The sequence below is a fragment of the Ruditapes philippinarum genome, unplaced genomic scaffold, assembly GCF_026571515.1.
Source record: "Ruditapes philippinarum isolate M1 unplaced genomic scaffold, ASM2657151v2 ctg2187_1_1_1_1, whole genome shotgun sequence".
Lineage (NCBI taxonomy): Eukaryota > Metazoa > Mollusca > Bivalvia > Venerida > Veneridae > Ruditapes > Ruditapes philippinarum.
The window spans coordinates 19,528-32,480 of record NW_026866177.1 but is presented as its reverse complement, the minus strand read 5'-3'; the positions used below and the strand labels follow the sequence as shown (position 1 = coordinate 32,480).

Below are 12,953 nucleotides of genomic sequence, written 5' to 3'. Positions count from 1 at the left end.
ATCACTACAAAATTACATAAGAATTGCAGACTCGGTTTGATTGAGTCTGTACATGAGGCATAATGAACAAGTGCAAAAAGTTTTTAGTCAGACTGAAAATACCTTATCAAAGATTGTACATATGTGCTACGGATAAGTATTTTCTTGATTTCGGAAAGGAATCTCGGTGGCCGCTTTAAAATCCTATTTTTGCAAATACTTGCATAGTTTTTGTTGAAAATGAAATTTGTGCCAATACATTTTTCAGTGATACCAATGAGAATATTGGATGGTTTTTACATTATCAATAAAATTACTCCCTTGAAGTTGGTCATTGTTTCCCCTAAAAATTTCCAAATCGCCGATGTTTCTCAGGAATATATGATAAACAAGATCAACAAGGAAAGGCGGCGCTTAATGAACGCAACCCCACATGACCCAGCAACAAGAACAAGTGGCAAGAAGCCCAGGCGGACCCCAAACAAAACACAGGACAGGGCACTAGGCAGAGCACGGACAGGCTAATCACTAAAATGATAAATAATTTGTAACTGATAAGAACACGATGTTAAATAATAAGGTAATGCATAAGTTATCTTCATCATAAATGGTAAAATCAGCAATTTTCAAGTGATGTTGCTAGTGACAAAACTTTTGTAACAAATGTAACTTATATATGTTATGAAAAATGCCGTATGTTGCCCTTCAGTTTTATTTAAAAATATGGGAGAGGCGCCGTTTTATACCTGTCCGCAATAGAAGTTCGTAAATACTCCGAGAGGGGCGGGGCGTTATGCTTGACTTAAAATCGTTTAACTTTGTGAATCTACTTTTGTCATTTTAAACACGTTACTGTGTTAACGTACTCTTGTAGTTCTACAACTGGTAACACGTTTTCCTAAACTCTATTTTCCGTATTCGAGTTTTACATTTCATTTGTATATTTCAGATCTATAAGTGTGCAAACATGCATATGTATTGCATGCAATGGAAGATACGAACTTGTAAATTTGTTGTCGTTTTAGCTGTTAGGTCAGTTGTTACGATATATATGTAAACTTGTTATATAAAGGCGGTAACCTTCAATTAAAAGATTGAATTAAGAGGCATACAATAAAAATGGTAGGCATACAAGTTCGCATTTTCAAAAGTCATTTTAAAAAGGAACACATTACATGTCTGGAATTTTGGCAACGAACGCCCTCCATATTTGTGAACTTAAAAAATTTAACATTATCAAGGCTCTTTTACTATCAAGCACTTAGAATAGTCGAGCGTGCTGTCCTACAGACAGCTCTTGTTAACTTAAATATTCACCTTAAAATATGGCGGATAATTGGACTGACATTAAATCATGTGTCATGCGCGATAGCTCAGTTGGTTAGACCACTGACGGTCACTCCTGTGGTTCCGGGTTCTATCCTGTGTTACACCCTTGGGATTTTTCTGAAACACACCTACTTTTAAGAAGTATACTGGTAAGAAACCCAGGTAATCCTTGCATGTATCAGTGCTATACACTGGGCATGGAAAAAAACCTAAGTGTCTATTCAATAAGAGCTAGGGTCTGGTTCCCGGATTCCCAGATTCATAGCTGTCTCTGGAGTCTGCTGAGGTAAGAACCCTACTGGAAATATGTGCTTGCACTTTCATAGGTTATCTTGACTGTCTGGTCTTCCAGTCAAAGAAAATCAATCAATCAATCAATCATGCAGAGAGGTGGTGGAATTGAAACATCACTCATGTGACAACTCTTTGTTACATTTATAGTTTACTGTGAAAGTTTTATTGCTACCCTTCAGTATGGACATAGGCACCCTTCAATGCACAGGAAAATGAAAGTAAAACATAAAACTTGTTTGCTTAAATGTTTAATAAAATATTTCTATATACAACAAAAACATGAAGTCTTAAACTTACCATAGAAATAGTTCTATTTTTACCTTTATCTTGCTGAATATCTCAAACTTATTAACCCATTTGTCAGTCTGGACAAAACAAATCATCATTTTAGGGGAAATTTTAAAATAAAAACTGACTGAATAGCAAACAGTGCAGACCATGATCAGATTGTGCAGTTAGCTTAACTGACTAGCTGATGTTGGTCTGCACTGGTTGCATGGATATCATCAGTTGCCTCAAGCAGGCTATTATATAAGGTTTTAATCAAACTTACAGATTCATGCTATATACATGTATGTCATGATAAAATTTTAAATATGAAAATTGTTGTCTTATGAAGAGATAAAATTATTACATCTATCATAAGGTCATAAAATCCACACAGATGATTACCTGATATTATGAATCAAAATCTTGCCGGAACTCTATAAGTAATTGGATACGATTTGGTGATGAAAATTGTAAATTAGATCAAATTTTCCTTTGAAAATTGTACTGTTATACAGTTTGGGTTTTTATACAGATTCAAGTTATATACATGTACGAGGGTTGATCAATATATTCATGGACACTATTAATAACTTAATAATTAATCAAGATATTATAAAGATTTTTTGCTATTTAGGAGAAGAATTTAATACTATTCAAATATATTGTGATTTTTTTAAAAACAAATCTCATTTTGTTCATTATATGTATCGCCATAGCAACCCTATACCGTACGAACGCCGCAGCTCAAAAAAAGTTATATTTACCATTTTGAAATACTTAAAAATTGTCCTTATTTTGACGTGCTTCTTTAAAATATGAAAATGACGGCAACGTTCTTTCATATCGTTTATAGAACATTTAAAAAAGCAAGCGTCGCAACTATTTCTTTTGTTTGTTGGAGATGTTAATGGAGACAGGGGTGTGTCACCAGAGAGGAGCACGACGTTGTTGGAGCAGAGGGCAGTAATTAAGTTCTGTGTTAATCTTGGTATGACGCCAAAGCAAACTATAGAAAACATGGAAATTGTATCTGGAACAAAAAAGTGTCTTAATTGTTAGTTTATAAGTGACACATACACTTCTGTGAGGGTGGAGAAAAACTTCAGGATGATATGAGATGCGGCAGACCAATTAAACTTGTTGCGATGCGAACGTTATGCGAGTGAAATTGAAGGCAGAGTTAAAGGGACACAAGTTAACCGGGTTCCATGATTTGCACACCATGGCATTGTCTGTGTTGCGTTCATTTGATACTTCATTGTATAAGAACATTTTCATTCGGTGGGTACACAGGCATGAACGATGCGTAGAAGTTGGTGCTGCATTGTTTTTGAGAAGATGTAACGCCGACGTCACGACGTAACATAAGTTGCAAATGAGCTGCGGCGATCAGCTTTACATGTATTTCTGAAAACTGTCATTTCGGATAAAATATATGGATTATTTATTTGAAACTTACACATTAAATTGATAAATAATTGAATAAATGTCAAATATAATTATATTAACTTTCCCTCCCCCAAAAAACAATTTATGGAGTGTGTCCACGAATTTATTGATCAACCCTCGTATGTTATGAAACAAATAAAGAGATTGAAGTCACAATACTTAAATTTCATTTAGAAATATGCTTTAAAAATAGTTAAATTTAACATTATATGGCATAAAATGTACAAAGTGTCACATGTATTAGTATAATATATATAGATTATGAGATTTACAAGACAAAGAGAGGAAAAAAACAACATAGCTCTTATATCATACTGTCCCATTTTTTCTTATCACCAATTTTCTTCTATGTATCAAAACTATTCAAGGGATTGATTTTTATAATATGATACATGGTGATTGTTAAAAAATAGAACTCTTACTGCAATCCCATTTTGATTTTTTCTCTCTTTTTTTCTTTCCTTTTTTTCTTTTTTTTTTATTGCAAATCTGCTACATTTTTCTTTGTATACACATTTACAATATTAATATTACAGCAATCTTTATTTTACTACTGTGAATCAATATGCCAATAAAAAATAAAATTATCTTTTATATCACATAAAATTCTAAAAATTGATCAATGAAGCAATTATCTTCACCTTTACATTTTCTGTTAAATGATGTAAAATAAAAATTGTTTTGTCTGCAAAGTTGCAGAATTGATATATTATATCTACATTTTAAGTGTTATGTATTTTGAGCAATTTATTGTCAAGCATTATGTATTACGAATTATGCATTACTGTATTCTGCTTTTATTTTTCCACAATTTCACAACAGATATATCAATAAAACATCTTATTTATTTTGTAAAAAATAAAACATCTGTACATCCATAGAACTACAAAACTTAAGTTATATGTGATATCATAATGTTACAATAATTTCTTTAATAAGATGAATAAGTTGAATGAATGATGATGATCTGATGCACTTATACAATTTTTAGTGTCATGACATGTCATATCATATCTTTTACATCATTTTATACAATCTGATATATTTATCATCACTATCCTCCTTCAATCTACTAACACAAAGTGTACTAGTTTCAGCGCACCAACATGCAGCAAAAGGACTATCTACATCCTCCAGTATAGTTTTAGTGTCTTTCAAATCACCTCTTACTCTATATATACAATGACTTTTGTTACTATTCACTAAGAGTGACCCATCATCTAACAGGTTTATACCCATTAGTCCTTTAATTCCTACTAATCCTATCATCTCTCCTTGCCAGTTAAATCGTAGAACTGCAGGTTTGTAATAGTCAGATACATAGATTGAATGACTGTTTGTTGTAACATACCCAGGATGACTGAATATATTGCAACCATTGGAATCTTTATCAACAGTAATTTCAGTATTACCTTTCAAGTCCATGATTTGTAGTTTAATAGGTTTTAGAAATGTGACTGCAAGTTTTCCCTGATGATGACTGATACCATAACACTCTCCATCTACCTTCAGTTTGTTCTTCAGTGAGAGTGAGTATGGGGAGAATGAAATGAACTGTATTGTTTCACTGTATGGTAATGCAACAGCAAGTGATTCTGTGGTGACCATGGTGACATCAGAGGGTCCTGAGATAAGCTTAACTTGTTTGATTGTTCCACTATTGATGTCTATCATTTTAATAGATTGATTATTGAAATCCACTGCAAATATTTGATTTTGAGGAGAAACAGCTATACCAGAAATCTTACAATTACTTTTATCTGAGGATGATTTAGCATTGATTTTTATAGGAGTAGACAACTTCATTGCTTCTGCACATTGATTCTTTTGTTCAGCTGGCTGTTTCTTTTTCTTACTGCTCAATGTTCCTAATGATTTCTGATCTTGAAAGAATTTCTTGATAGCTTGATTTGGTTCAAAGATATAATCATCAATATCATTGATTGTTGGTAGTTGTGATACTAGATTGTTATCATCTTGAATCAGTTGCTGTGCCTTCTTAAGTTCAGTAAACAGTTGGTCAGTTTTCTTGTTTGAATTGAGATGTTTCAGAGTATCAGCTGATGCTTGAAGTGATTTGTTGATGTCATCACATGTTGTTTCTGTTGTTTTCAACTTTTTGTTGTTGTCATGTTGGATTGTTGTAGCAGTATCTTTAACCTCCTTTTCTAGTTCATCTAATCTCTTGTTTATCTCTTTTCTGAAATTGTCAATTTCTGCTATAGCATCTTTAAGAGAAGTTGTTGATTTAGCAACTCTTTGTTTCAGGTCACTTGTAATCTGGGAGCATTTGTTTGTCAATTTATCAATATCTTTCAGAGTTTCCTTGAACTCGGTGCTGTCTAAAATCTGTCCTGATATATCAGGTATGTAGTCCACATGGCAGGATGTTGGTGTGTGTTCAAGGGTCACACAAACACTACATATAAGAGCATTATGGTCATGACAGTAGAATTTAATCACTTCCTTGGTGTGTTTACTACAAGGCTTTGTAAAATCACCAATCTGTGGACTGGAAGTAGATTTTGATGATCCATGGAGTTTTTGTTGTTTTGGCATGTGATCTTTATCTAAAAGTTGGTGATGACGTAGTGGTTTTGGTCGTCTGTGAGTGTTGAAACAAGATGAACATAAGTGTTCCTCACAATCTACACAGTAACCAAAGGCAGGAAGCCTGATATCATCTCTATCACATATTTCACAATAAATGTCAAAATCTTCAGCACCACCTTGAAATAGTGTAGATGTGAATTTCTGAGATGTCTTTTTACCGGGGACAGCCATTATTAATCTGGAATAGACAAATAGCATAAATATACATTATATTTAACGGTGCAGCAGTAAATTAGTGTTAACTGTGCATGTTTATTAAATGTTAGCTGCAAGTTTTATTTATTCAGATTCTACAATTAAGTACAACCTTGAGTGCTTCATTTAATATGAGTAGCAATAAGTTGCAATATTTCAGTATTTTTAGCTCTTAGGGAGCTGCCATTTTGTTAATGACTGAAGTAGTTTTCATCTCCACCCTGACCTTACAAAAATTAAACATGAACCATTAAAAGTCGGGAGGAATTTGAGTGGGATATAGAAAAAATACATGTTATATTTTCAAGGTTATTACAGTACAACAAAATTTTAATGTTCATGAATATATATTTACATTGTAACTATATAGTTCTCTGTATGATGAATTTATTAAAATTGTTAATATTGATTACTTAACTTTTAAATAAATATCTTACCAGTGGTTATCATGCTTGTTAGAATATATATGTTTTAAGTACATAATTTTAGTTTCTCTGTCAAGTCAATTTTCTTCTATCCGCTAGTACATATTTCATAAGTGTATATACCATATAAATAGGTATTATAAGATAATCCAAAAACATTCCTAAGATGTATAGTGTTACATGAAATTATTGTGTACACAAAGATAGGGTTTTTAACTTCCTTTTTATGCCACCGCAGCATCTGCGATGCGGTGGCATATAGCGATTCACCTGTGTGTGTGTGTGTGTGTGTGTTTGTGTGTGTGTTTGTGTGTGTGTTATATAGACTATATAGTGAACTTAAAAAATCTTCTTGTGAAAAACCACTAGTCCAATTTCAACCAAACTTGGCAGGATTGCTCCTTGGGTGAAGGGCTTCCAAAGTTGTTCAAAGAATTTCATTCCATGCAGAAATCTGGTTGCCATGGCAACCAAAAGGAATTATAAGAATAAATTTAAAAAATCTTCTTGTAAAGACCCAAAAGGCCTAGAGCTTAGATATTATGCATAAGGCATCGTCTGGTAGACCTCTAACAAGATTGTTCAAATTATAGCCCTGGGGTCAAAATTGGCCCCGCCCCGGGGGTCATTGATTTTCACTATGTACATATAGTAAAAACTTAAAATACCTTCTTGTAAAAACACAAAAGGCCTAGAGCTTAGATATTTTGCATAAGGCATCGTCTGGTAGACCCTTACCAAGATTGTTCAAATTATAGCCCTTGGGTCAAAATCGGCCCCGCCCCGGGGTCATTGATTTTCACTATAATTATGTACATATAGTAAAAACTTAAAACACCTTCTTGTAAAGACCCAAAAGGCCTAGAGCTTAGATATTTTGCATAAGGCATTGTCTGGTAGACCTCTACCCAGATTGTTCAAATTATAGCCCTGGGGTCAAAATCGGGCCTGTCCCGGGGGTCATTCGTTTTCCTTATATGTATATAGTAAAAACTTATAGTAAAAACTTCAAAAAAAATTCTTCTAGCAATTGACAAATGCTAGAGATTAGATATTTTGCATGAAACATTGTGAAGTGAACTTCTAGCAAGATTGTTCAAATTATAGCCCTGGGGTCAAAATTGCCCCCGCCCTGGGGGTCATTGATTTCAATATATACACATAGTAAAAAATCAAAAAATATTATTGTCTGAAGGTACAAGGCTTAGAACTTTAATATTTGTTAAATAATATCATCTAAAGGTACTCTACAAAAGTGATTCAAATTTTGCCTCTTGTGTCAAAATTAGCCCCGCCCCCGGGGGCCAAAGGTTTTCCTTATATGTATATAGTAAAAACATAAAAAATCATCTTCTCTAAATTTACAAAGGCTAGAGTTAAGATATTTTGCATGAAACATTGTGTAGTGAACCTCTTGCAAGATTGTCCAAATTATAGCCCTGGGGTCAAAATTGGTTCCGCCCCGGGGGTCATTGATTTTCATTATGTACATATAGTGAAAAATATAAAATAAAAAAAAATTCTGAAGGTACAAGGCATAGAGCTTTGATGTTTGATATATAATATCATTTATAGGTCCTCTACTAAAGTCGTTCAAATTTTTACCCTGGTGTCAAAATTGGCCCTGCCCGGGGGCAGTGATTCTCATTATGTACACATAGTAAAAACAGAAAATAAAACAAATGTTTTCTGAATGGGAGAAAGCTATAGCTTAGATATTTGACTTGAAATGTTGTTTGGTGGACCTGTATCAAAATTGTTTTGAATTAAACCCTTGGGTCAAAATTATGCCTTGCCCAAGGGGACAGTGACCTACTTTCTTGTCCTTTGATGTACAGCAATGACATTTTGACCATGTGCACAGTTTGAGTTGTAAAATTGAACTTTGATATCAGGTGACCTAGATTTTGATGATGTGACCTACTTTCTTGTCCTTTAATGTACAGCTATGAAATTTGAACCATGCGGTGGCATAGCATTTTTCTCAAATGCAATCTTGTTGTATTTAAGTTTATATTGAATATTCATATGTAAACAAAGGAAAAGAAATAACTTGATGTTAAACTGAAACACTTCCGTACACAATAAATGTCCATAATTATACACAAACTCAAAGGGTAGCTTTTTAGAAATATTATGATCGTATAATATGTGACATGTTTTGTACAGCTCAAAATCGCTATTTCTTTCATTATCTGTTTACATCAGTATTTACAAATAGGGGTTTCGATAATTCTTATATAAAAACAAACTATTTATCGCCTAAATCTTTTACCACCTAATCAATCACACATTTTTATGCTCCCCGCAAAATTTCGGATATAGTCGCCGGGTTGTCCGTCCGTACGTCAGTCCCTCCTTCAGTCCATCTGTGTCAGTCTGAATTTCGTTTCCGGACTAGTTCTCTGCAACTACTGACTGGAATTCAACAAAACTTTATGGGAATCATAAATATTAAGAGGAGATGCGCATATTGTCAGCTTGTTCCAGTCAGACTCTTTATCTCAGAGTTATGGCCCTTGATTAGTTATGCAGTATGCATATAGAGTAAAAATTCGTTTCCGCCCTACTTCTCTGCTACTACTGGCTGGAATTCAACGAAACTTTATGGGAACCTTCAATACCAAGAAATGTGCATATCATCGGCTTGTTCCGGTCAGACACTATAACTCAGAGTAATATGGCCCTTGATTAGTTATGCAGTATGCGATTAGAGTAAAAATCGTTTCCACCCTACTTCTCTGCAACTGCTGGCTAGAATTCAACAAAACTTTATGGGAACCTTCAATACCAAGAGGAGATGTGCATATCGTCGCCTTGTTTTGGTCAGACACTTTAACTCAGAGTTATGGCCCTTGATTAGATATGCAGTATGCATATAGAGCAAAAATAGTTTCTGCGCTACTTCTCTGCAACTGCTGGCTGGAATTCAACAAAACTTTATGGCACCTTCAATATCAAGAGGAGATGCACATATCGTCGCCTTGCTCCGGTCAGACACCTTTGCTCAGAGTTATGGCCCTTGATTAGTTATGCAGTCTGCATATAGAACAATATACGTTTCCAAGCTACTTCTCTGCAACTACTGGCTGGAATTCATTGAAACTTTATGGGAACATTCAATACCAAGAGGAGATGTGCGAATCGTCGGCTTGTTCTGGTCTGACACTTAAACTTTGAGTTATGGCCCTTGATTAGATATGCAGTATGCAACCAGAGCAATAATCGTTTCCGTGCTACTTCTCTGTAACTACTGGCTGGAATTCTACGAAACTTTATGGGAACCTTCTATACCAAGAGATGTGCATATCGTCGCCTTAATCCTGTCAGACACTTTAACTCAGAGTTTTGGCCCTTGATTAGTTATGCAGTATGCATATAGAACAATATTCGTTTCCACGCTACTTCTCTGCAACTACTGGCTTGAATTCAATGAAACTTTATGGGAACATTCAATACCAAGAGGAGATGTGCATATCATAGCCTTGTTCAGGTCAGACACTTTAACTCAGAGTTATGGCCCTTGATTTGTTATGCAGTATGCATATAGAACAATATTCGTTTCTGTGCTACTTCTATGCAAATACTGGCTGGAATTCAATGAAACTTTATGGGAATCATCATTACCTATAGGAGATGCGCATATCGTTGGCTTGTTCTGGTCAGACACTTTAACTCAGAGTTATGGCCCTTGATTAGTAATGCAGTATGCATATAGAGTAAAAATCGTTTCCGCCCTACTTCTCTGCTACTACTGGCTGGAATTCACAAAACTTTATGGGAACCTTCAATACCAAGAAATGTGCATATTATCGGCTTGTTCCGGTCAGACACTTTAACTCATAGTAATGGCCCTTGATTAGTTATGCAGTATGCATATAGAGCAATAATTGTTTCTGCGCGACTTCTCTGCAACTGCTGGCTGGAATTCAATTAAACTTTATGGGAACCATTAATACCAAGAGGAGATGTGCATATTGTTTCCTTGTTGAAGTTATTCAGACCAGGCCCTTTATTACAGAGTTATGGCCATTAATTAGTTATGTAGTATGCATATAGAGCAATATAGCTATTTCTTTGCAACTGCTGTATTGATTTGATCAAAACTTTATGGTAACCATGGATACACAAAGGCAATTTACATCTCATTGGCATGTCCAGATATTACTATTCAACACAGAGTTATGGCTCTGTTATTGCCTTGAGTATTTATCAAGTACAAAGAATGTTACTGTTTATGCCATGATAAATATATAAATAAAGCCTAATGTCTTCAATGTTGTGTTAGTAATAACCAGTACTCGGTGGGGGATATAAATTCAACGAATTTGCTTGTTGTCCCCTGCCTTTTAGAAGAAAAAAGGGGGGATATAGAAATAGGCTCCGTCCGTCCGTCAGTCTGTCCGTCCGTCACACTTTCGTGTCCGGTCCATAACTTTGTCATTTATGAAAAGAATTTGAAATAACTTGGCACAAATGTTTATTATAATAAGACGATGTGTCATGCGCAACAACCAGACCCCTACCTCCAGGGTCAAGGTCGCACTTGCTCATTCAAGGTCAACATTGTCTATTTGAGGGTATATGTCATGTCCGGTCCATAACTTTCTTATCTATGAAGGGATATTGTAAATACTTGCCATAATTGTTCACAATAATCAGACGATGTGTCATGCGAAAAAAGCGGTCACCTACCTTCAAGGTCAAGGTCACACTTTGAGGTCAAATATTAACATAGTCTGTTACAGGGTGTATTTCGTGTCCGGTCCATAACTTTGTCATTTATTAAAGGAATTTGAAATAACTTGGCACAAATGTTTGTTATAATAAGACGATGTGTCATGCGCAACAACCAGACCCCTACCTCCAGGGTCAAGGTCGCACTTGCTCATTCAAGGTCAACATTGTCTATTTGAGGGTATATGTCGTGTCCAGTCCATGACTTTCTTATCTATGAAGGGATTTTGTAAATACTTGCCATAATTGTTCACAATAACCAGACAATGTGTCATGCGCAAAAACCGGTCACCTACCTCCAAGGTCAAGGTCACACTTGGAGGTCAAATACTTACATAGTCTGTTCCAGGGTATATTTTGTGTCCGGTCAATAACTTTTTCATAGATCAAAGGATTTTGAAAATACTTTGCACAAATAGTCACTATAATAAGAGGATGTGTCATGCGCAACACCTGTATCCCTACCTCCAAGGTCAAGGTCACACTTAGAGGTAAAAAATTAACATAGTCTGTATAGGGTATATTTTGTGTTGGATCTAGAACTTACTCATAGTTCAAGGGATTTTGAAATAACTTGGCACAAATAGTCTCAATAATAAGACGATATGTCAAGTATAACACCTGCACCCCTATCTCCAAGGTCAAGGTCACACTTAGAGGTCAAAGGTTAACAGAGTCTGTTATTTGGTATATTTTGTGTCCCGTCAATTACTTCTTCATAGATTAAGGGATTTTGAAAATACTTGGCACAAATAGTCACAATGATTAGATAATATGTAATGCGTAACATCTGTGTCCCTACCTCCAAGGTCAAGGTCACACTTAGAGGTCAAAGATTTACATAGTCAGTTACAGGGTATATTTTGTGTCCAATTTAAAACTTCTTCATAGTTCAAGGGATTTTGAAAATACTTGGCACAAATAGTCTCAATAATAAGACGTTATGTCATGCACAACACCTGCTCCCCTACCTCCAAGGTCAAGGTCACATTTAGAGGTCAAAGCTTAACATGATAGATTTTTAAATTCCCTGTTTCATTTTATTTTTTTAACAAATTTATTGTTGCATTTGCAGATCTAGCATTGATCATAATTTTGGACTGAATGTCCTGAGATCCATACCTCAATCTTTTGAAATAGCACAATTTTATGCTTCATATAAAACTTCCCGAGGCGGGGGACGTTGGTAACTCTGTTACAAATTCTTGTTTCATATTAGGAAATATTCCAAAAAGATTATGTAACATTGATGCTTCTGTTATGTTTAGTGTCATTAGAGCTTTATGCCAGAAATAATCCTTGCATGTACACTTTATTCTTTATATATTCTTTATATACTATAGACATTATGCCATATGCACAATGTAAACATAAATTAATCAATGCCTGAGTTAATATTTTGCATGTACACTTACTGCCTGATTTAATCTTTACATGTACCTTAATGTGTGAATTAATCTTTGCATGTACACTTCATGTGTGAATTAATCTTTGCATGTACACTTAATGTGTGAATTAATCTTTGCATGTACACTTAATGTGTGAATTAATCTTTGCATGTACACTTAATGTGTGAATTAATCTTTGCATGTACACTTCATGTGTGAATTAATCTTTGCATGTACACTTCATGTGTGAATTAATCTTTGCATGTACACTTCA

General features: G+C 34.7%; 2 protein-coding genes across 2 annotated transcripts in view; one reads left to right on the top strand and one right to left on the bottom strand.

Annotated features, from left to right (window-relative positions):
* Nucleotides 1–12,953, top strand: part of LOC132731566 (myb-binding protein 1A-like protein) — a 35,549-nt gene that overhangs the window by 8,000 nt on the left and 14,596 nt on the right. The window lies entirely within an intron of this gene.
* Nucleotides 3,812–6,765, bottom strand: LOC132731552 (E3 ubiquitin-protein ligase TRIM71-like). Its single transcript, XM_060717743.1, has 2 exons — nucleotides 6,567–6,765; nucleotides 3,812–6,112 (listed from the first exon to the last, which is right to left on the bottom strand). The coding sequence occupies exon 2, from the start codon at nucleotides 6,103–6,105 to the stop codon at nucleotides 4,339–4,341; it is 1,767 nt and encodes a 588-aa protein (XP_060573726.1). The 5' UTR covers nucleotides 6,106–6,112; nucleotides 6,567–6,765; the 3' UTR covers nucleotides 3,812–4,338.